This window comes from Hyla sarda, chromosome 9 (assembly GCF_029499605.1).
Source record: "Hyla sarda isolate aHylSar1 chromosome 9, aHylSar1.hap1, whole genome shotgun sequence".
Lineage (NCBI taxonomy): Eukaryota > Metazoa > Chordata > Amphibia > Anura > Hylidae > Hyla > Hyla sarda.
In genome coordinates, this window is record NC_079197.1 from 163301155 (window position 1) to 163326988 (window position 25834).

General features: G+C 45.1%; 1 protein-coding gene across 9 annotated transcripts in view; it reads right to left on the reverse strand.

Annotated features, from left to right (window-relative positions):
* Positions 1-3002: 3002 nt before the first annotated feature.
* Positions 3003-25834, reverse strand: part of LOC130291285 (neural proliferation differentiation and control protein 1-like) — a 30200-nt gene continuing 7368 nt past the window's right edge. Inside the window, exons 2-10 of one of the 9 annotated variants that reach the window (XM_056539869.1) lie at positions 23483-23756; positions 15167-15298; positions 12714-12812; positions 11280-11489; positions 7285-7351; positions 6598-6676; positions 3533-3603; positions 3366-3459; positions 3003-3281 (exon numbers count right to left, since the gene is read on the reverse strand). In XM_056539869.1, the coding sequence (XP_056395844.1) occupies positions 3225-3281; positions 3366-3459; positions 3533-3603; positions 6598-6676; positions 7285-7351; positions 11280-11489; positions 12714-12812; positions 15167-15298; positions 23483-23756 (1083 nt within the window). In that variant the 3' untranslated portion in view covers positions 3003-3224. Of the gene's footprint in view, positions 3282-3365; positions 3460-3532; positions 3604-6597; positions 6677-7284; positions 7352-11279; positions 11490-12713; positions 12813-15166; positions 15314-15371; positions 15496-15805; positions 15922-17104; positions 17175-17899; positions 18521-23482; positions 23757-25834 lie in introns of those variants that run through there. The other 8 variants (XM_056539870.1, XM_056539873.1, XM_056539874.1 and 5 more) reach the window with 8 other exon arrangements.

Genomic DNA, 25834 nt, shown 5'->3' on the forward strand with positions numbered 1-25834 from the left:
CAGAGGGGTATAGAGGAGTGTACATGGGTGACAGAGGGGTGTAGAGGAGTGTACATGGGTGACAGAGGGGTGTAGAGGAGTGTACAGAGGGGTGTATAGGAGTGTACATGGGTGACAGAGGGGTGTAGAGGAGTGTATATGGGTGACAGGGGTGTAGAGGAGTGTACATGGGTGACAGGGGTGTAGAGGAGTGTACATGGGTGACAGGGGTGTAGAGGAGTGTACATGGGTGACAGAGGGGTGTAGAGGAGTGTACATGGGTGACAGAGGGGTATAGAGGAGTGTACATGGGTGGCAGAGGGGTGTAGAGGAATGTACATGGGTGACAGGGGTGTAGAGGAATGTACATGGGTGACAGAGGGATGTAGAGGAGTGTACATGGATGACAGAGGGGTATAGAGGAGTGTACATGGGTGTAGAGGAATGTACATGGGTTACAGGGGTGTAGAGGAGTGTATATGGGTGACAGGGGTGTAGAGGAATGTACATGGGTGACAGAGGGATGTAGAGGAGTGCACATGGGTGACAGGGGTGTAGAGGAGTGTACATGGGTGACAGTGAGGTGTAGAGGAGTGTACATGGGTGAAAGAGGGGTGTAGAGGAGTGTACATGGGTGGCAGAGGGGTATAGAGGAGTGTACATGGGTGACAGAGGGGTGTAGAGGAGTGTACATGGGTGACATAGGGGTGTAGAGGAGTGTACATGGGTGACAGAGGGGTGTAGAGGAGTGTACATGGGTGACAGAGGGGTATAGAGGAGTGTACATGGGTGACAGGGGGGTGTAGAGGAGTGTACATGGGTGACAGGAATGTACATGGGTGACAGAGGGGTGTAGAGGAGTGTACATGGATGACAGAGGGGTATAGAGGAGTGTACATGGGTGACAGGGGGGTGTAGAGGAGTGTACATGGGTGACAGGAATGTACATGGGTGACAGAGGGGTGTAGAGAAGTGTACATGGATGACAGAGGGGTATAGAGGAGTGTACATGGGTGGCAGAGGGGTGTAGAGGAATGTACATGGGTGACAGGGGTGTAGAGGAATGTACATGGGTGACAGAGGGGAGTAGAGGAGTGTACATGGGTGACATAGGGGTGTAGAGAAGTGTACATGGGTGACAGTGAGGTGTAGAGGAGTGTACATGGGTGACAGAGGGGTGTAGAGGAGTGTACATGGGTGACAGAGGGGTGAAGAGGAGTGTACATGGGTGACATAGGGGTGTAGAGGAGTGTACATGGGTGACATAGGGGTGTAGAGGAGTGTACATGGGTGACAGAGGGGTGTAGAGGAGTGTACATGGGTGACAGGAATGTACATGGGTGACAGAGGGGTGTAGAGGAGTGTACATGGGTGACAGAGGGGTGTAGAGGAGTGTACATGGGTGACAGGAATGTACATGGGTGACAGAGGGGTGTAGAGGAATGTACATGGATGACAGAGGGGGTGTAGAGGAGTGTACATGGGTGACATAGGGGTGTAGAGGAGTGTACATGGGTGACAGGGGTGTAGAGGAGTGTACATGGGTGACAGGGGTGTAGAGGAGTGTACATGGGTGACAGAGGGGTGTAGAGGAGTGTACATGGGTGACTGGTGTGTAGAGGGGTGACAGAGGGGTGTACATGGGTGACAGGGGTGTAGAGGAGTGCACATGGGTGACAGAGGGGTGTAGAGGAGTGTACATGGGTGACAGGAATGTACATGGGTGACAGAGGGGTGTAGAGGAATGTACATGGATGACAGAGGGGGTGTAGAGGAGTGTGCATGGGTGACAGAGGGGTGTAGAGGAGTGTACATGGGTGACAGAGGGGTGTAGAGGAGTGTACATGGGTGACAGAGGGGTGTAGAGGAGTGTACATGGGTGACAGTACATGGGTGACAGAGGGGTGTAGAGGAATGTACATGGGTGACAGAGGGGTGTAGAGGAGTGTATATGGGTGACAGGGGGGTGTAGAGGAGTGTACATGGGTGACAGAGGGGTGTAGAGGAGTGTACATGGGTGACAGAGGGGTATAGAGGAGTGTACATGGGTGACAGAGGGGTGTAGAGGAGTGTACATGGGTGACAGCGGGGTGTAGAGGAATGTACATGGGTGACGGGTGTAGAAGAGTGTACATGGGTGACGGGGGTGTAGGGGTTAAAGAGGTGGACAAGAGTGACAAGGTGGTAACAGAGGGGTGGACAGGGGTGACAAAGGGACAGAGGGGTGAATAGTGGGGGTTGGACATTGGTGATAGGGGGGTAGATTGGGGGTGGTGAACATGGGTGACAGGAGCAGAAAAGGTGGACATGGATGACAGGAAAGTGGACAAGGGTTAAAAGGGGTTACAGAGGAGTGACAAAGGTGGGTGGACATGTGTGACAGAGGGGGGAGAGGTTGCACTACCTTAATTAAGCTGAACCGTCCTTCTGCAGGGGGCCGGGAACAATCCGGTGCACTATCCTCATTGCATTCAATCCCTCCCGGCCTGCGTGCCTGTGACCCATTCATGGCGGTGCAGGAGGGAGGGAAACGCTGTGTGTGCAGTGTACTGTACACGCAATGCGCACGCAGGGTTCCCTTCCCCCCTGCGCCGCCATGACGCGCAGGCCGAGGCGGAACATCTTTAAAAAATTTTTTGCCTGTTTGAGCCCGCGGAACCCCAAGGTTTCCAGTTGGGAATGGAGGCAGTAAGTGAAGGTGGGACTAACACTCCTCTGTGCTCACTCCTGTCCTATCAAACTGCAGCATGAAAACAGAGAGGAGGGGCTTACAGAGCAGCCTGCAGTGATTGGATGAAGAGCCCCAGCACAGCAGACTCAGGAACATGAGTCATACAGAATTAGGACATGCCCCTTCCAGAGCACAGTGACAAACCGAGTGAGCAACAGATAGAAGGTATTTGTGAGAGTAATATAGGTGCTAGACACATTAAAAAAAATATATGTATATGATCAGAAATAGGTACTGAGTTGAATATACAACACTTGATCTTATTTAATGAGTTCAAGCAATGACTAGATCAGTGTTTCCAAAGCAGGGGTCCTGGGAGTTGAAGTTTTGCAACAGCTATAGGCACCCTGGTTGGGAAACACTGGCGAGAGAGAAGATTTTTTTAGGATCATTGGGGTATGAAAAGAACTACTTGTCCACTATACTGAGACTTTAATGCACACACTTGAGGAACACGTGCAGATACATTACATATGTCGCTTATAAGATTACATGGCGTCGGCATGCTGCGCTCTCACTGCTTGGTCCGTGACGGGTCAAACAGAGGATTGTGGACTTCCAACTCTCCCGTCTGTAGAGGAAGAAGTGACATGTTCAGTCAGGGTACAGTTTGGGTAGTGGTGGGGTTCATGGCGGATAACTTTTCTTTACTCACCGGGGCAAGTCCAGGACATTCATAGATGGCGAATTCCTCCCCATCTGCCTCGGAGTCAGTGGACGGCTGCTTGCAGGGCTTCTTCTCAGAACTGCTGGGAACAATTCAGATTTGGTATAAGACAAGGAACCATGTAGGTAGGTGACATCCATTTATCTGGTCTTTACCTCTCCTGGGCCTGGAAGTGCTTCTTCTGGGCGCTGTAATGTTGCATATAGTGAGACATCTGCTCTGCTGACTGTAGGGAAGAAACAAAATGTAGGATCTTAAAGGGGAACTCCACCCCTAGCGTCTTATCCCCTATCACGGCTACGCCCCTTCGTGATGTCACGGCCCGCCTCCTCAATACAAGTCTATGGGAGGAGGCGTGGCGTCCGCCACGCCCCCTCCCATAGACTTGTATTGAGGGGGCGGGCGGAGCCGTGACGTAATGATGCTCTGGCCCCTGTATCGCCGGTCATTACGCCCAGAGTGAGTTTGTTCTGTGCAGTAATGATAGCGGAGTGCTGCAGCGGAGATCCCGGGGGTCCCCAGCGGCGGGACCCCCGCGATCTGACATCTTATCCCCTATCCTTTGGATAGGGGGATAAGATTCTAGGGGCGGAGTACCCCTTTAAATTCTTTATACATAGCGAGATGTCCACATCTGGTCCTAAAGAGCTCCTCAAAAGTTTAGGATGATGTTCATGCCCTGATAGCTGGAGGCTGGGAGTTGTAGTTTTGCCATCTCTGAAGAGCTACATATTGGGAAACAATATGAGACAATTTTAAAGAGGTACTCCGGTGGAAAACTTTATTTTATTTTTTTTAAATCAACTGGTGCCAGAAAGTTAAAGGGGTTCTCCGGTGCTTAGACATCTTATCCCCTATCCAAAGGATAGGGGATAAGATGCCTGATCGTGGGAGTCCCACCGCTGGGGACCCACCGTGATCTTGCACGCGGCACCCTGTTTATAGTCAGTCCCCGGAGCGTGTTCGCTCCGGGTCTGATTACCGGCGATCACAGGGCCGACGGCGTGTGACGTCACGGCTACGCCCCCGTGTGACGTCACGCTCCGCCCCTCAATGCAAGCCTACGGGAGGGGGCGTGATAGCTGTCACGCCCCCTCCCATAGGCTTCATTATAAATACTATATACACTCTCCTTGAGGTTTTGGGTAAACATTTTTGCTACTGAACTTTTTCCTCTTGCACCTAGGGTATAGGTGCCTACCCAATTTAACATCGGATCAGTGTATTAATTGTGAGCTGCACTTATCCTTTTTCTTTTAATTTACAAAACTGTTTAACTTTCTGGCACCAGTTGATTTAAAAAAAAAAAAAAAAAAAATTCCACCGGAGTACCCCTTTAAAGACTCTCTTAAAGGGGTACTCATATGGAAAAAAAAATTTTTCAAATTAACTGGTGGCAGAAAATTCCAGTACTTATCAGCTGCTGTATGCTACAGAGTAAGTTGTGTAGTTCTTTCCAATCTGACCACAGTGCTCTCTGCTGCCACTTCTGTCCACGTCAGGAACTGTCCAGAGTAGAAGCAAATTCCCATAGCAAACCTCTCCTGCTCTGGACAGTTCCTGACATGGACAGAGGTGTCAAGAGAGAGCACTGTGGCCAGACTGGAAAGAACTACACACATTTCTCTGGAACATACAGCAGCTGATAAGTACTGGAAGGATTATGATTTTTATATAGAAGTAATTTACAAATCTGTTTAACTTTCTGGCACCAGTTGGTTTGGGAAAAAAAATTCAAGCCCCATTAATTTCAATGGGATTCCGGCTCAGAATTCCGCAAAATATAAGACTAGTCTGCGGAAAGCAGAATCCCATTCAGATCCATTTGTAGTAAATTGCATGGAAATTTCCGTCAGAAACTCTGCGGACTTCCGCATGGAAATTTTGCCGTGTGAACATATTCTAACACTATGCAAGCAGAACGACCAACGAATCATAAGATCCGGGTTCAGTGAATCCTATTGTAGATTCGCTCAACTCTTTCTATTTAATTTTCCTTTTTATAGATTTCAGACTCATACTAGAGTCCTAAATCTCAGACTGCAACTGGGACACAGACAAGCTCAGCACTGCTCCCTGCCTGTCAATCAGACAGGCAGGAGCCAGCACTGTGCTCATAGCACAGCAGGGCATACTCCTGACTCCGCCTTACTGCATGCCCTCATTCATTTTACTATCTGAGCTCCGATCTGTCTTTTCTCTGCATATGCAGTTGCAAACAGAGAGGAGAAGATTCAGAGCTGCCAGCTGAGCTTGTCTGTGTCCTGGCTGCAGTCTGAGATTTAGGACTCCAGCATGAGTCTGAAATAAAAAAAAAAAAAAAGAAAAGGGCTTGCGGACAGGACTGGTAGGGAGACCTCTAGTGGTCATTTTTTTTCAAAGTGGAAAATTAAATAGAAGCATATTTTTTTATAACATGCAATTGAAAAGTTATTCTGCATATATTAATTTATAATATATAAAAACTTTTTTTTTTTGATGAAAGGTACTCTTTAAAGCGCAACTGTCATGAAATTTTGGTGCAATAACCTGCACACAGCCTTTGTACTGTGTGCAGGTGGTAGGTAGGTATAGCAATATTTTTACCTGAAATTTGCAGGCTTTCAGGACTGCAAAAAAGGCTTTTATTCAAAGCCACTGACGGTCGGCTAGGCGTGGCGCGAGGTATGCGATGCCCTGCCGCCGCCACGCCCACCCCCACGCCTACCCCGTATGTCCGCGATGGGACCACTGTGTGATTGGCACACAGGTCCCAGCGCATGCCCCCTTCAGCTGATCTAAACTGCGCGCCGCTGCGTGTCATGCAGCAAGCGCTCGCTCCCGCCGCCGTCTTCCTCCTCAGTGCGCCTGCGCAGTGCTAGGTGCAGAGAGCGTGTTTCCTCTCTGCACCTAGTATTGAGAACTAACCTGATTACGCGCTGCTCTGCGCAGGCGCACTGAGGAGGAAGACGGCGGCTGGATGACACAAAGGCTGTGTGCAGGTTATTGCACCAAAATGTCATGACAGTTGCGCTTTAAAATCTGTCCAGAAGAAAACTTGCTGAGTTGCCCATAGGAACCAATCAGATCGCTTCTTTCATTTTTTTGAAAAGGCCTGTGAAAAATGAAAGAAGCGATCTGATTGGTTGCTATGGGCAAATCAACAACATTTCCTCTTAGATAAATCTTCGTTTACTAAGGACTTCTCCGGTACTACTGCTCAGCTAGGACTATGTCTTACCCTTTGGCATGGGTGCTGCCTGCTGCCTTTACATGCTGTATATGCCATCTCTTGTGCCAGACGCACTTCTTTTTGTAATCTGAATAGAGAATACAAATTAATGGGCATTATAAAACGAACTGTATAGAATCCATATTGAACATAGATGTTAAAGGGGTATTCCAGGAAAAAACTTTTTTATATATATCAACTGGCTCCAGAAAGTTAAACAGATTTGTAAATTACTTCTATTAAAAAATCTTAATCCTTTCAGTACTTATGAGCTTCTGAAGTTAAGGTTGTTCTTTTCTGTCTAAGTGATCTCTGATGACACGTGTCTCGGGAAACGCCCAGTTTAGAAGAGGTTTGCTATGGGGATTTGCTTCTAAACTGGGCGTTTCCCGAGACAGGTGTCATCAGAGAGGACTTAGACAGAAAAGAACAACCTTAACTTCAGAAGCTCATAAGTACTGAAAAGATTTTTTAATAGAAGTCATTTACAAATCTGTTTAACTTCCTGGAGCCAGTTGATATATAAAAAAAAGTTTTTTGCTGGATAACCCCTTTAAATAACTGCTGGCCGATAAGTCCTGATGCTTTTGTTGACGACCTCATTCATGTTAATATTTGTTGTAAGACTTTATGTTTTTTTTACTATATTAACTACTATTAGCGATATTTTAGCTTTTGTACCTTTGCGTTACGTACCTGTACCAACACATCGCCACCACAAGTATTCCAGAGAAAGCGGTCAGACTGCAGATGACTATCAGAGCTGAAATAATAAGAAATACGCATCAATTTACAATCATGGCACACCTCTCTGCTGGTATCCTGATTTAGGCTGGGTTCACACTACGGTTTGTAATTACGGTTCCCGTATAAGGCTGGGAGGAGGGGTGGGCGGGGCTTAATCGTGGCGCCCGCACTCAGCCGTATTCGGGAACCATAGTTAATGTATGTCTATGAGCCGACCAGAGTGAACCGCAGCCTCCTGCTTTTTCGGCCGTATGCGGTTTCCCTACTGCAGGCAAAAACGTGGTCGACCACGTTTTTGCCTGCGGTTGGGAAACCGCATACGGCCGAAAAAGCAGCCGACCAGAGGCTGCGGTTCACTCTGGTCGGCTCATAGACATACATTAACTACGGTTCCCTATACGGCTGAGTGCGGGCGCCGCGATTAAGCCCCGCCCACCCCTCCTCCCAGCCGTATACGGGAACCGTAATGACAAACCGTAGTGTGAACCCAGCCGTACACACACACACACACACACACACACACCACTTTCTTAGTCTGAACTTAGCCTTATTTATGAAGTATGACACCAAGGTGATGTACAGCCCCCCATTGGTTATGTAAATGATTACAGGTGTGGTATGATTAGACACTGGGTCTTCCCACAAGAGGGAGTAAAAGTGCTTCCCCTGCTGTCCTATAAAGAGTCTCTCAGAGGCTACTTTTGGGTAGTGTCCCACTTGGTGATACATTTTTAACAGCTAGACATGCCTTTACAATGCACTTTAAGACATTATGTCCAGTCTATCATTGGACTGAAAGGATAGTCATTTTGATGAATTCCACCATCTAGGCTGTTCTGACCAAGCCGTTAAGAGGTGTTGGAAACAGTGGTTACATGAGGGCACACATTGTAAAAAGGCTCCGGACGGCCCAGACAGCACTATGAGAGGATTGTTTGATCCACCAACAAACACAAGAAGCTACCACAGTTTTCTTGACCACCAGTTAGACACAGGTGGCTCATTCATTACTCACCCCTGTCTATGCCCAAAACATTTTCAGGTATTTTTAGCAGTAGGAAATTTATTGTCACAGCTTCCATTATATACCCTGCCATTGACAGCCAGCCACTGTCTCCATTTGCAGTGGTATTGTGAATAAGAAACTTGGACTGCAATAGAATGGAAATCCAGGTTCTGTATTGGATCCGATGATGCTTGGAGTATGGATGCCTCATGAAGAGCGCTATACTGCCATTGCTGTGGACTGAGACACTGCCCCCTGCTGGTATGATCATCTGATGAGTCATATATATGACAATTGGTCACCCCTAGTAGTGATATGAGCTAAGCCCAGTGTTCGGCCAAACCTCCTCGGCAACAGGAGTAGGCCTGGGCACATCCGTAGACAACTTGTGTAGATACTTCGGTGCCATGACAGGTGCCTTGGGCAAATAGGTTTCCTCTTCTTCTTGACAAGGCTCTTTGTTTTGGGAGCCAATAAACCAAAGGGAATCTGCGTAGGATTCTTCGGACGGGTCACCGCTGTCGCCCACTCTCCTCTCACACTTTGAACTGGAATGTATTCCACAATCTCCCCATGGCTCCACCATGACGACAGTCCTGAGGGTGCCAAACCCCTTTACTTTGTCAAACTTCACGACTGTAGCTCTGTGGCTTTCCAGGGGTGGCTCTCCCTCTCAAGGGTGGTCTAGCATCCTGATGTAAAGGGCCTCAAGGGTTTTAGTGTCCAGCTGTTGCGCTTGACTCACTTCAAATGGTAACGGTTTTGGCCTATACTCTTTCCTCCTTTGTGCCCTCATCTCGTCCATTATTTCGGCCACCTGGGCTTCTTGCTTAGCCCTCTCGGACTGGGCCATCGGAACTGGGGGAAGGGGCTTCCCTGGCAAGGGTAGAAGGTGCTCTCTCATGTATTGGATCAGACCAGGCTCATCGCCAAATAGCCACGGGGGTGGTGACAAGGGGCATGCTGCAGACTTCTGGACCTGGGGGATTTGCTCTGGGTTGGGGGTAGAAGGAGAGGTAGAGAAAGGGGCCTTAGCAGGGGTACTCACTTCTGACTCCTCTGTAGGGATCTCTGGCCAGGATCCCCAGGTCCGGTGATGAGGGGACAGCCTCACCGGCGACGCTCCTCTGGAAGATGCCGGTGTTCCTCCTGCCAGAGTTGCTGGCCACTCTCCATTGTCCTCGGGCAGCAGGACTTTGGCCTCTTTGGCCCTAATGGAGATGCTATGGTTTCCACGACCAGGTGCAGGACACTGACCAGCGGGGGACATTTTCGCGCGCTTCTCCAGCACATAATTTTTACTCCGGCACCGAATTTTACACATGGTCAGCACAATTCTTGGACAGTTCACAATGCAGATAACAGACTTTTCTTCACCTCCCCCTCTATTTCACAAGCACCTCGGAATAGACACTTTTCACTGATATAGTCCCGTACACTTTCTGGCGCAATTTCTTTTTGCATCTGCATGCAAATTTTTGGCAATACTGGACACAGTTCAGACTGGGGGGGCACTTTTCGCATAAGGCGCACACCCATATCCTGTTCATGACGCCAAAAACTGTGGCGAGGGTGTGATGAGGGCAGATGGAATTACCCTAGGGGCAGATGGCATTAACCCTTTGTGTTCGTGACACCAGGGCGTGGTTTTAACTCTACACCACCCGAAGGTATACCGCTGGATCCTGGGCCAGGCGCGGGGGCAAATAATGACTTTGATGCCAAGTTACAGAACAACGGAAGCTTTACTGAGTCAGACAGATGTAACAATCTATACAGCTTGGCTAGGCCCAAGGAGATGACCAGAGACCTCAGGGCTTGCTGGGACTTGTAGTGGGCTTGAACAATTTGATGCAGGGCCACGCTGACTTAACACAGATTTATCTTGACTGACTTGACTGGGACTGACTAGACACACTTAACTCCGTTTGTAGCTTACCAGGTTTTGGCTTTCACCTGTGGGGTAGTGGACTTGTGGGTTTGTGGCTGCGTGGTAGGCTTCAGGCCTCCTCAGGACACAGACACTCTCTCTCAGGACTCTTTCTGGACTTGACCTCACTGCAACTCAGCTAAGCAGGAAAAGAGACTGAGCTAGCTCCTCCCAGGGCTTAAATGGGGGAGACTCTGAAGGGGTCCCATAGGTCACCCTGTAGGTCACATGGTCAATGGTACCTTCCCTGGTTACATTGCATAGCAACATTACGTAAAGGTATATAACAATATATGTACATTAAATTACATAACATAGGCACTGCTTAACTAGTTAGGGCACAGAGGTGAATGGGGGGGGGGCAGGGGTCACTGAATGGAGTCTGCCTGACAGGCCAGCAAGGGTACAGGGCCACTCCTGTACTGGGCCACTACACTTATCCTATCGCTCTAATATTATGATCACATATATAATTATTACATTCGCACAAAGTTTTTGATTCCAACAACTCCTTTTCGGTGCCTTCTATGTTTTTGTCAATTGAGTGCATATTCCCCTGGGGACAGAAACCATGTTATGAGCCCCACACAATGGAGTATATGTCAATAGATAGGTTCTTTTACATTAATAAGTAAAATCCTGTGGGTGTATTCCATCCGCAATGAGATGGCGAAAACTATGAACTATATCAACCAATAGGACGGGCTAAAAGGACCATCTGTCGGGTCCTTCCGCAAATCCATTCTTTTGGAATTAGGATTAAAATGTATACAACACCTAAAAAGGGTGTAGCTAGGGGGCATGTGGAGAAGCATGTGTTCTAGGTGCCTAGAGGAGGTGCCAACAAGCCCCGTCGCCTTAACCAGGGCAATCAGATACAGAGCTGGGGCAAATAAACTGAATCTCTGCCCCAGGTGACGGGGCCACCTTCTCTTTTTGGCTCTCTCTGGTGACAGACTCCATTTAATAAAATGTACATGTAAAGGAACAGCAATGAGCAGTAATTACTTAGAGACATGGTCTGGTTCATCTCGCTCTTCCTCCTCCGGCCCAGTTTCCTATCCTTCATCTGGGGAGGGAATGTTGAGTTGAGCAGTGACGGTGCGTGTGCAGCAGAGCTACTCTGAAGAAGTTTGGGTTTATCTTCAGTAGACGGAAGATGCGGGGATGCAGCAGGAGCAGTAGTGGTGGTGGTCATGGTGGTCATGGTGGTAGGCACTGCAAGAAAGAAAGCGTCATTGAGAATGAAAGAGCAAAACAAGCCTGAAGAGGAAACTACAGGTATGTTCATAGGGCATTAAAGGGGTACTCCGGTGGAAAACTATTTTTTTTTATGAATTGGTGCCAGAAAGTTAAACAGATTTGTAAATTACTTCTATTTATAAAAAAACTTAAAGGGGTACTCCAGCCCCAAGACATCTTATCCCCTATCCAAAGAATAGGGGATAAGATGTCTGATCACGGGGGTCCCGCCACTGGGGACCCCCGCAATCTAGCATGCAGCACCCACCTGTAAGTACTGCCGGAAGCGCTGGAGGTTCGCAGTCTTTAGCCTCCCGACCATGGGGACGGAGTATCGTGATGTCACGACTCCGTCCCCGTGTGATGTCACGCCCCGCCCCCTCAATGCAAGTCTATGGGAGGGGGCGTGACGAATGAGGTTTTTAAAACTCACTTGCTTTTATATTGCACTATATTGTGCCACATATGAATGCACAATGTATTTGAGGTCTGATGGATACTGATATTACGTGTCACTATGCACTTATATTATTATACTGTACCTTAATTGCAGTATCTGCACTTTATTATTTATGATGATTGATTGATTTGACACAATTGCTGTTTGTGTGTATAAAATGCACGTTGGTCTTGTCATTTGCTGCTTGAAAAAGATCCTGGAGAGGATCGAAACGTCGCTGCTCTTACACTGTTTTTGATGGAATAAACCCACTACTTTTTTCACTATATGGAGTGCTGCACTACTTCTTATTTATATATATATATATATATATATATATATATATATATATATATATGTATAACAAAGATTTATTAACATGTAAAACTGGGGGAGGGGGATGTGTGGCAGCTGCGGCTGAGACTGTTTTCACCACAGGGTGCCTACAGTTGTTTCCCCACTACAACTCCCAGCATGCCCTGACAGCCAATAGATGAAACAGCTGGAGGCACCCTGTATAGTTGAACTAAGGGCGGAAGTCGGACCCCTCAGCAGGCATCAGTGACGTCACGCCTGCTGGGGAAGTCTGCCTGGTAGTGAGCACACTACCAGGCAGAAAAAAAAACATTTTTAATATAGTAAAAAAAAAAATGTAAAGGCAGGGAGGTGGTTAGGGATAGATGGGCAATAGGCAGAGACAGAAAGAAAAAAAGGGATGGTAAGAGCTACCCTTTAATTACCTTTAATTCCTTTATACTGACCTGCCGCTGTTGGAATTATTCTCTGTCCTTTGCTCATCCTGTATTCTTGGATAAAGTCAATGACTGAGTCCGGATCCCTGAAGGTCAGCCTCCTGCTCACTAAAAAAGAAGCAAATGCGCAAATATTAAGCGGTGCCAGTATAATTTATAAGTGAAGAGTTTAGGTTATATTCACACTAATGCATTTTGACTCCAGGGGATTGGACTGCAGTATATCTGTGGCTTTTACATGGAGGCAAAGGATAAGGCCTAAGACTCGAGTAAATTGTTCGAGTTTGATTTCGAGTAAATTGATCTGGGGATTGTAGTGCTGGCAAATTCCCACCAAAAAAATGAGGTTCCAATGGCAGCACCTACTTAAAAGAGTACTGCAGCCTTATACAACTTATAATTGTCTGATCTGGGGGGTCCGAACACTGGGACCCCCAGCGATCTCCTGTACGGGGCCTCGCCTCGGCCGCGGCCTACATGTCCCCTCCATGTATTTCTATGGGAGAGGTGGAGATGCAGCGTTCGTGCTTCCACGCCTCTCCCATAGAGCTAAATGGAGGGGGCCTGTCTGTTGACCTCTTAGTGAAGACGACAACACAAGCATTAGCCACGCAGAGCCACGGCAGTTCCAGGTTTCTGTATCTCTGTATCCCCTATGTTATGTATATAAGCATGTTGTATCTTTAAGAAAAGTTAACATGTGATCACCAGTTGTCATGTGAGTTGTCATGTGATTGTTACCCAGGAGGTATCAGTGACCAGGTGACTTAAGGGTGACCAATGGGACCCCACCAGAGTCCCCATAAAAGCCCTGGGAGGAGTCTCCTCTCTCTCTCTCTCTTAGTTCACAGCTTAGTCTGTCTCCAGTCAAGTCAAGTCAGTCACTGTCATCTATTGTCAAGTCAACATGGCCTGCACTAAATTGTCTAAAACCACTGACAGTCCCAGCAAGCCCTTAAGGTCTGTGAAGTCACTGGTCACCTCCGTGGGCCCGGCTACACTGTATAGACTGTTCCATCTGTCACTCAGTAAAGCTACCATTGTCCGTAACTTGGCGTCTGAGTCATTATTGCTCTCGTGCCTAGCCCAGGATCCAGCGGTCTACCTTCAGGTGGTATTGAGGATAAATCACGGCCTGGTGTCACGAATACAAGGGGTTAATGCCATCTGCCCCTAAGGTAATTCCATCTGCCCTGCATCTCACACCTCATACCACAGTAATATGAATGCAGCCTTAGTTTACTGATAGCATGAATATGAGTAAGGACCTAAAAGTCTGAAACACGTTAGTTTACTGGGTTTCTGCTGCGTTATTTTTTATTTACTATACCACGGTTTTAAGTCCAGTCACAAAACTGGATAAGGTGCAAAAATGAGCCTATTGGAGTCACTATTTGACTCCGGTTGGCTCATTAAACTGAATGGGTTTTGGCGCTGGTCCCTGTTTCGAAATTCCCCAGCCGGACACGGCAGTCGTAGTGTCTAAACTTAATGTGAATGCAGCCTTACATGTTTTGAGCCATTAGGTCCTTACTCATAGTCATGCTATCAGTGAACTAAAGCGTTTTGAAGCATTAGGTCCTTACTCATACTCATGCTTTCAGTGAACTAAAGCGTTTTGAAGCATTAGGTCCTTACTCATGCTATGAGTTACATTGGTCCACTGCATTTCTGCATTTTGTCCTTGATATTGCAATAAGGCTTTGTTGATTTAAAACTTTTTCAATTAAGAAGTACGGTACCTGTTACTTAGATTGCTATGGAACCTTATGGGGAACTTTATGTGGAACACTGGAAGTCCAAGCCTGGCACTGATACTAAACTACCTCTGGTCATGCGCAGTAACATGCAATAGGGATGTTGGGTAGGTTTCGGTATGTAAATATCCCTTATTGATAAACCTAAATATAATATTTTCAGTGTATGAACTGAAACAAGTGGCCTTGTTGTCCATAACATTCAATCCGAGTCCACATGTTTTGTTGTGGGCAACAAAGCCAATAACATAAGAGGCTAAACCGTAACTCTGATGATGCTCCAGAGGCAGGATATGTGTTTAAATCTTCTGGCAACTTCATAGCCTGAAACTTGAACTAGATTAAACTAATTAATCAGAATGCGGATTTGCCAGAAGTCCGATAGACCTTCACGGGACTCTCGGCAAAACCACTTCCTGATCGCTGTAGTCTAGGGAGATATCCTGTCGCTGAAGGTTTATCAGAGTTACCCTTTAATCTATCCTGCACCCTGTATTTTACAGAGGTTATCATGAGGACAAAATAATTCTTGTCCTACTAGTCATATTGATTGGTTCTAATATTTGCATCCAACGGGACATATAAATAATGTCCTTCTGCCACTCTGCCACCTATGGACCCAATAAAGCTACTGCCTCCTATGGACCAGAATAAAACTGCTATAGCATTGCCCCCTATTGAAAAGAAAACGTAAACTGGTCATACCTTTTAATTTACATGTTCCAAATTTTGATTCTTCAAAGTTGGGCACGCAAGGGCCACATTGCTGGCTGCCTGGGGGACACATTTCTCTGTTCTTCATCACACAATCCAAGTTGGAAAGACAGCGACTGTTCACTGCAAATAGACACACTTTATAATATGGTGAACACTTCACTCCATCCCTCTATATCAGGAGATAAATACGTACGTTTGGTCAAAGTCTATTCCAGTCAGGGCATACAGGGAGTTGTAGTTTTCAACAACTGGAGGCACAATGGTTGGGAAACATTGGTCTATTCTATGAATCTAGTATTGCGGCTCTCCAACTGAAGTAAGTAGTCAAGCTGCAATACCAAGTACGGCCACTACCAAGCTATACACAACTATGCCTGGTAGGATTTGAAGAGTTAGCAAAAGTGCAGTGTGCCCTTCAATCCTCTGATGGGTAGAGATGCTAGGAGTTGGACCCCAGGGGAGATATTGATGGCCAGGAGAGGGAAATTACATTTTATTCAAACAGGTTCCCTACTTGGCATGACAGAAAAACTTTTTTTTTACTGTAATAATCAAATGTACCCATTGCCAAGTAGGATCTAAAGAGGTTTTACCATGTTAATGACCCAAGCAGTGGTATGAACTTACAATTGACTACAGCACTGATGGGGCACAGAATACACAATGATTTCAGTGACTCATGTATGATGTCTTCTCTGTAGTCTTTCCTTTCTTTCTTCATCGAGACAAGACCACCATGACTTCTTCCAGCTACATCTTCCCTTCGCAGAGTTTGACAATAATTAATATAACTCTGCCAGACACTGTGCCTACTAAATATAATACTGTCACACACCCTTCTCCCTGAATACAAGTCTGTCACACACTGTACCCTCTGAATATAACCCTGCTGCACACTGCACTTTCTGAATACAACCTTGCATCACAATGTACCCTCTACATATAACTGAGCCTCATTATGTACCCCTGAATAACCCTGCAACACACCATGTCCCCTGAATATAACCCTGCAACACACTGTACCCTCTGAATAGAAGACTGCTATACACTGTACCCCTGAGTATAACCCTGCCACACACTGTACCCTCTGAATAGAACACTACCACACACTGTACCCTCTTAATAGAACACTACCATATACTGTACCCTCTGAATAGAACACTACCACACACTGTACCCTCTGAATATAACACTACCATATACTGTACCCTCTGAATAGAACACCACCACACACTGTACCCTCTGAATAGAACACTACCACACACTGTACCCTCTGAATAGAACACTACCATATACTGTACACTCTGAATAGAACACCACCACACACTGTACTCTCTTAACAGAACACTGACGCTCACTATAACCTCTAAAAACAACAGCTTGACACAGTATGCACCATGCATAATGTTGCCTCTTCAACTGTGACCCCCCCACCAGAAATTCCTTATAATATACACCATGCACCTGAAATGCAATACACACTGTGCCCCGGAATACCATTATAATACACAGTGCCCCATAAATGAATTAATTGTTTACCATTTCCCATATATTATATACCGTGTCCCATAAGTTAATTATATACTGTGCCCCACAAATTAATTTTGTTATATACCATGTCCCCTAAATTAATTATATTCTGTGCCCCATAAATTAATTAGTAATATACTAGTCCCCATTAAATGAATTGCTTATACACTGTGCCGCATATATAAATTATCTAATACGCTGTGCCCCCATGAATGATTTAATATACTATGCTCCACATATGAATTACTTATATATTGTGTCCCATATATAAATTAATATACTTTGCCTCCATAAATATATTATACACCATGCCCCCATATATGAATTACTTATATACTGTGCCCCATATATGAATTACATATACACTGTGTCCCCTACTAAATATAACATACTCACCTCTTCAGTGTCCCCTCCTGTGCCGTCCTCACTATGTGCCATTCTGGCCTTAGCTTGCCAGGCCTGGCACCTAGGTAAGGATGCAGGTAACGTGATTACATGATTACACTACTTCCGTACTTCAGGGGGTACCAAGCAATGGTGCCGGGAGCACCACTGGCCACTGATAACTCAATTGCGTGTGCATCCTAAGGATTCATTTACAATGGATTTACAGCTAGGCAACCAGTACGGGTTGGTACCAGTTGGTTGAGAAACACTGCCCTCGACCAATGTCCCACCTTCAGAATCTGTGAAATTGCAGATAGTGTACAATATGGTGCAGTATGGTCCAATGAAGACTCATAGAAAGTTCATTGTACCCTAATAGCCCGTTTTTTTTTGGGCTCAACACACAGGACCAGGCATTGATGGGGATAAACACGACATATGGGCGTTTTTTCCCCCGCCTCATTGCATGTTAGGAGATGTAATCCGTCAACCCCCTTCAGTTTCCATGGTGTTGCGTGTAGTTTTGCCCTTTGTTAATGTAACATGACTTCTTTCATGTGAATGCTGTCACTCCACATGTACGAAAGAGAAGATAATGTACTTTACTTATTAGATTCTGCCCGGGGGATGACGTTTTTTACGTTACCTTGGCAACAGTATCACAGTCTAAATACAGGAAATGGTTAGTGAGGTCAGAGAAGGGGGGGGGGGGTGGAAAAAAGGAGCTAACAGGTAATAAATAGGAAAAAAAAATAAGTATACAAGGCAGACTTACCTGTGACAAAGTATACACGGCAGACTTACCTGTGACAATAACCAGGAGTAGAATAACATGAAGTCCGGCAATCACCATCCTGTCCTTCGACTAACACATGAAGATGACCTCTCGATGATACACCAACGCAGTGCAGCAGTCGCATCAGTCTACAATACGACGCTGCATAAGTCCCCCCGGCAATACTAGGAGACCACCTTCACACCTACATGCATACACTTATATATAGGAGACCTACGGGTTCATGCAACAGGTGGGCAGTGGTTGTCCGCAAGGCTACGCGATGCGCTGCAGCAGATAGGTGTGCGTGCACTTTAAGGGCTAATACATGTAATTGCATAAAGTGAGATCCCTACGGGGTGGAAGTATTATGGATGTCCATAAAACACAATTATGACACTATTTAGGTGGCTACCTGTTCTTCTCCCTAAAAGTCTCTATCCAGGTGACATACTCATGTCTACTCTTTGTGTCCCCTGCCGCCCCTCTTTGCTATCCTCTCCCTCGCTGTGTGGGTCTCTCGTCTGTCTATGGAGTCCTGGTGAGGAGTGTTTATTTATCCCCGGTCTCTGCGCACTGATATTTCTTTATGAATGGAGCGATGCGTGGGAGGGGGCTGAGTGTCTGTGTGCAGAGCCTTGTGTCATCCATGAGACAGACCAATGGGAGACACCGGGATGTAGCAGAGTGGATAGAGACCCTGTGGCCGCTCTGCTGTACAGACTTAGGGTGCGATCACACTGAGTAATTCAAGAGGAATTTACTTGAGTAATTCCTCTTTAATTCTCCGCTTAGAAATAATTAACATCTGCTTTGCCATTGACTTCAATGTACAGTGACCCCTCGACCTACGATGGCCCCGACATACGATCATTTCAATATGTGATGGCCTCTCAGAGGCCATCGCATGTTGAAGGCAGCGTCAACATACGATGCTTTTGTATGTCGGGGCCATCGCATAAACGGCTATCCGGCAGCGCAGACTGCTTCAGCTGCCACCGGATAGCCGTTTACGGTGCCCCGTGAGCTCCGGTGATGATCACTTACCTGTCCTCGGGGCTCCGGCGCGTCCTCTTCGGGATCCCCTGCATCGTCGGCGCTCTCCATCGAAGTCATCACGTCGTCCCGTCATCCAATAGGAGCGGCGTGCGTAGCGACGTGATGGCGGCGACGGAGAGCGAGGATGCCGGGGAAGCAGAGGCCTTGCCGGATCGTCGGGGACATGCCAGGCAGCGGGAGCGGCGGGGACAACTTCCTCTAACAGTGGTCTTCAACCTGTGGACCTCCAGATGTTGCAAAACTACAACTCCCAGCATGCCCGGACAGCCGTTGGCTGTCCGGGCATGCTGGGTGTTGTAGTTTTGCAACATCTGGAGGTCCGCAGGTTGTAGAACACTGTCCTATACTTTGCACGGATCCCTCAACATACGATGGTTTCAACAAACGATGGTCCGTTTGGAACGGATTACCATCGTATGTTGAGGGACCACTGTATTTTACTTTGCACTGTTTACACTGCGTAAATTCCGCCGTGGAATTCCGCTGCGGAATTCCGTTCTGCTAGAAGGAAGAACATGTTCATTCTTCTTGCGGAATACGCGAGCAGAAGTCCATTGAAGTCAATGGTAAAAAATGTTTCCACTTGAAATTGTTTCCGCACGGAATTTGCGCAAAATTTTGTGTGAAATTCATGCGGAATTCGCGCATAAATTCTGCACGCCAAAAAATAAATCAATGAAAAAGGGAAATTCCAATTGGTGGTTGTATTCCAGCAAATAAAAAACTGTTTCCTCCTATATTCCGCATGGAAGATCTGCGTGGAATTCCGCGTTAATTCTGCATGATTTTCAGGCAAAATTTGCACAAAAAAACATAAATTTCGCCGCAGAATTTTTACGTGCGGATTCCTCTCCTCTTCCTCAGTGTGAACGCATCCTTAGAAAGCAGCTCCTTTGAACAGACTTTCAGTGGCAGAACTTTCTGTAACAAATCTGACGCGTGCGAATTCACCCTAAAAAATCATTGACATGCGTCGAATTTGGTGTGGGTTTAAGGATGGGTTCATATCTAATTTTTCCAGTACAGTGTGATGGCGGCAGGCGTGTTGAGTTTAGGATAGGTGCACACTGCGTTAGTGCTTTTTGTCAGACGTATCAGCCGTCATCACGCCGAAAAGCTATTGCCAACGTATACTGTAATGAGGGGCAACGGATGCGATTTATTTCAATGGCCTAAACATACTTCAATTTGGTACATATGCGCTATTTTAAGCGGAGTCAAAAGCGCAGTCGGCTGCGTTGTCCAGCTGCTTAAAATAGCGCATACAGTATGTCCTGAATGGAGCGACTACATCTGCTGTCTCCTGTTACAAGATATGTCGGGATCTCATTTTTGACGAGATGTTAACAGATATGTCTGGTAAAAGTACGAACGTTGTGGATCTATCCTTAGGGTCTATTCACATGGCGGAATTCAGCCTCAAATTAAAGCCCATAGACTTCTATGGAATTCTGCACTCCCATTCACAGAAGCGCAAGCGGAATTTAAGGAGTGTAAGGCTAGGTTCACACTACGGAATCTCTGGGCAGAATTTCTGCCGGAGATTTAGCCGGCGGTACTAAGACCGTATGGACTGCATTGCCGTCCTCATAGACGGCAATGCATTTCTGGGTGGATCTATTGGGAGGTCTGCTCAGAAATGCATTGACATCTATGGGAACGGCAATGCAGTCTGCGCGGTCCTGGTACCGCCGGCTTGATCTCCGGCAGATATTCTGCCCAGAAATTCCACAGTGTGAACCTAGCCTAAGGCTAGGTTCAGACTACGGAATCTCCAGGCAGAAAATTTCCGCCTGGAGATTCCGAGTGCGGCTGAATCAGTCGGCGCTAGGACCGCATGGACACTGCAGTCTCCAATAGACTGCAATGTGTTCCGCGCGGATTTCCGCCTGAAGAAAGAGCAACGCCATTCTTCAGGACGGAAATTTCTAAGCAGATTTTAAAAGCGGATTTTCCGCTTCACAAATTCCGAAGTGTGAATTTGTCAACGGAAACCCATTTACTACACTAGACATTTTAGCAAGCGGAATTTCGGACGAAAATTTTACGACTGAATTTCTGTCGGAAATTCCGTAGTCTGAACCTAGTCTAAATGGGAGTTAGGAATCCCATAGAAGTCTATGGATTTTAATTTGAGGCGGAAATTCTGCCATGTGAATAGATCCTTAAAGGGGTACTCTGCTGGAAAAGATATATATATATATATATATATATATATATATATATATATATATATATATATATATACAGTATACATATATATATATATATATATATATATATATTTTTTTTTTTTTTTTTTTTTTTTTTTAACCCCCTTAAAGGGGTATTCCAGGCAAAAAGTTTTTATATATATATCAACTGGCTCCAGAAAGTTAAACAGATTTGTAAATTACTTCTATTAAAAATCCTTTCAGTACTTATGAGCTTCTGAAGTTAAGGTTGTTCTTTTCTGTCTAAGTGCTGTCTGATGACACCTGTCTCGGGAAACGCCCAGTTTAGAAGAGGTTTGCTATGGGGATTTGCTTCTAAACTGGGCGGTTCCCGAGACAGTTGTCATCAGAGAGGACTTAGACAGAAAAGAACAACCTTAGCTTCAGAAGCTCATAAGTACTAAAAGGATTAAGATTTTTTTAATAGAAGTAATTTACAAATCTGTAGAATAAAATCAAGGGCAGTGCAGCTCAATCAATAACTAGCCTGAGGTTAACTGGTATGGTCTAATTACCCCAAGACCAAAAAAATCTATAGAAAAATATATATATAGTGAAGAAATTACTGTGTCCAGTCCTCAAGGATAGTGGAATACAGAAAAAATAGAAAAAAAGGAAAAAGCAAAAAGATGAAGATTAAAGATATGAAAATAATTGACAAATGGTAGGTCACAAATGTAGGTGTGAGATAAATGGAGATGAAACTAATAATAGCTAAAATAATCCTATCTTGATTATTATTATAATAATAATAATAATAATAAAAATACCTGCAAAATAAAATTTAAACAATAATGTGCATTTATTAAGTAAAATGGTATTAAAACACCTGGGCAGGGCCCTTGCCCAGGTATTAGGAAAAATATGCTTGTTAAAAAAAAATAAAAAAAAATGTAGATTGCCAACCTTCTTATAAAAATAGATATATAGATGTTCATAAAATATTTAGCAGCCAATGTCCAAAGTCAATATAATGATTGTAATCTAGTTTAGCAGCCACAGTGGTTAGAACTGTTCATCAAATAAAGCCAATGTACTGTATTGGGAGCAAAGTAGATACAAAGTGTCTGTTAAGGGTACGTTCCCACACGGCGTATTTTGCTGCGTATTTGGTGCTGCGTATTTTCCTACCCATTGACTTCAACAGAGAAAATAAAATACGCAGCAGCAAATGCGCAGCAAATACGCTGTGTGGGAATGTACCCTAAGGGTGCGTTCCCACAGGGCGTACACGCAGCGTATTTGACGCTGCGCAAAATGTATGGCAGCAGCGGGAAATACGCTGCGTATCCCTTGCTCACTATACACACAGGGCTTTCCGGCGGCAGCCCTATGTGTGCAGTGAGTTTTGGAGGCGGGGCCGTGTGCCGGCGTATCTGTGATCAGATGAGCGATACAGTTATAACTTCCACTTCACTTCACACTACACACTACAATACAGTGATCCCTCAACTTACAATGGCCTCAACATACAATAGTTTCAACATACAATGTTTTTTTCTGAACCATCGTAACTTGAAACCAGACTCAACATACAATGCTACGGACAGTCCAGATCTGTGATACCTGTCACAACTGGAGGAACTGACCAATCAGAATGGGCATTTTACTGGTAAATCACCTGTATTACTGAAGTGCATGCACTGACTGGCTGTCATGTAGCGCCCCCTACAGTACAGGGAGGAACTACAAGTTCTGTACTACTCCTTACCTGTGCCGGGGTTAGCTGCTCCTTTTGGACACCAAGTAAGGGCGGCTCCATTTGTGACACTGTTTGTACTGTATAGGACCCTGAAGAAGCTCCTGTCCTCTACATAAACCATTGTTTCCAAACCAGGGTGCCTCCAGCTGTTGCAAAACTACAACTTCCAGCATGCCCGGACAGCCGTTGGCTGTCCGGGCATGCTGGAAGTTGTAGTTTTGCAACAGCTGGAGGCTCCCTGGTTGGAAAACACTGACCTAGACAGTGATTACAGCTCCCAGCAGATCTTTATTACTTTTATATGTAAGGATTTGCTTTATCTGTATTAGTTATCTACTTATTTATCTTTAATCCTCATTTTTTCCTATTTTTGGATGACATTTTGGTGGCTTCAGAACCAATTATCAGGTTTCCATAGAGTTCTGGTCTCAACATACAATGGTTTCAACATACAATGGTCGTCCTGGAACCAATTAATATTGTAACTTGAGGGACCACTGTATTTGGACATTCAGAGCGGTACCTTATTTAAAGTCTTCACCGTGTGCCACGGCAGCTGACCGTCTCCGGAGCGGCAGACTCCTGGAGACTGTAAGAGATCAGCGCCCGCACGGACTAGAACGAGGGCAACCACCAACCTGGCATGGGTGTAGGGGTCCCTCCGAGAAGGCGTGTATGAAGGTGCGCTGGTCCCAAATGATGAGATGTTGTCCTCTGTAATGCAGAGAGCCGGCATCCAATATGAAGCGGTGGGTGAGTGAAGTTTTGCTGAACACTGTTCGCCCGACGGCCTAAGGAGCAGCAATCAGCTGTAAGCCGGCGTCCTCGTGGTGGGAATAGCGCGCTATTCAATGGTGGGCCGCAGGTTTGGGTACTGCAGCGCTGGCAAGGCGGTATCGGCTGGTTTAGTGGCTGATATGAACAAAAGATGGTTGTGGCAATACTGATAGATTGAGGCTAATTAAATGCACATTATTGTTGAAATTTTATTTTGCAGGTATTTTTATTATTATTATAATCAAGATAGGATTATTTTAGCTATTATTAGTTTCATCTCCATTTACCTCACACCTACATTTGTGACCTACCATCTGTCAATTATGTTCATATCTTTAATCTTCATCCTTTTGCTTTTTTCTTTTTTCTTTTTCCTTTTTTCTATTTTTTCTGTATTTCACTATCCTTGAGGACTGGACATATAATTTCTTCATTATATATATTTTTCTATTAATTTACAAATCTGTTTAACTTTCTGGAGCCAATATATATATATATATATATATATATATATATATATATATATATATATATAAAGTTTTTGCCTGGAATACCCCTTTAACCCCTTAAGGACGCAGGACGTAAATGTACGTCCTGGTGAGGTGGTACTTAACGCACCAGGACGTACATTTACGTCCTAAGCATAACCGCGGGCATCGGAGCGATGCCCGTGTCATGCGCGGCTGATCCCGGCTGCTGATCGCAGCCAGGGACCCGCCGGCAATGGCCGACGCCCGCGATCTCGCGGGCGTCCGCCATTAACCCCTCAGGTGCCGGGATCAATACAGATCCCGGCATCTGCGGGAGTTCGCGATTAAAATGAACGATCGGATCGCCCGCAGTGCTGCTGCGGGGATCCGATCATTCATAACGCCGCACGGAGGTCCCCTCTCCTTCCTCCGTGCGGCTCCCGGCATCTCCTGCTCTGGTCTGTGATCGAGCAGACCAGAGCAGGAGATGACCGATAATACTGATCTGTTCTATGTCCTATACATAGAACAGATCAGTATTAGCAATCATGGTATTGCTATGAATAGTCCCCTATGGGGACTATTCAAGTGTAAAAAAAAATGTAAAAAAATGTAAAAGTAAAAGTAAAAAAAAAAGTGAAAAATCCCCTACCCCAATAAAAAAGTAAAACGTCTGTTTTTTCCTATTTTACCCCCAAAAAGCGTAAAAAACATTTTTTATAGACATATTTGGTATCGCCGCGTGCGTAAATGTCCGAACTATTAAAATAAAATGTTAATGATCCCGTACGGTGAACGGCGTGAACGAAAAAATTTTTAAAAAGTCCAAAATTCCTACTTTTTTAATACATTTTATTAAAAAAAATTTATAAAAAATGTATTAAAAGTTTTTTATATGCAAATGTGGTATCAAAAAAAAGTACAGATCATGGCGCAAAAAATGAGCCCCCATACCGCCGCTTATACGGAAAAATAAAAAAGTTATAGGTCATCAAAATAAAGGGATTATAAACGTACTAATTTGGTTAAAATGTTTGTGATTTTTTTTAAGCGCAACAATAATATAAAAGTATATAATAATGGGTATCATTTTAATCATATTGACCCTCAGAATAAAGAACACACGTCATTTTTACCATAAATTGTACGGCGTGAAAACAAAACCTTCCAAAATTAGCAAAATTGCGTTTTTCGTTTTAATTTCCCCACAAAAATAGTGTTTTTTGGTTGCGCCATACATTTTATGATATAATGAGTGATGTCATTACAAAGGACAACTGGTCGCGCAAAAAACAAGCCCTCATACTAGTCTGTGGATGGAAATATAAAAGAGTTATGATTTTTAGAAGGCGAGGAGGAAAAAATGAAAACGTAAAAATTAAATTGTCCTTAAGGCCAAAATGGGCTGAGTCCTTAAGGGGTTAAGGACCGGGGGTTTCTCCGTTTTTGCATTTTCATTTTTTCCTCCTTACGTTTAAAAAAAATCATAACTCTTTCAATTTTGCACCTCAAAATCCATATGATGGCTTATTTTTTGCGCCACCAATTCTACTTTGGAATGACATCAGTCATTTTACCCAAAAATGTACGGTGAAACGGAAAAAAAAAATCATTGTGCGACAAAATATAAAAAAAAACAAACACAATTTTGTAATTTTTGGGGGCTCCCGTTTCTACACAGTACATTTTTCTGCAAACATGACTTTATTCTATAGGTCCATACGATTAAAATGATCCCCTACT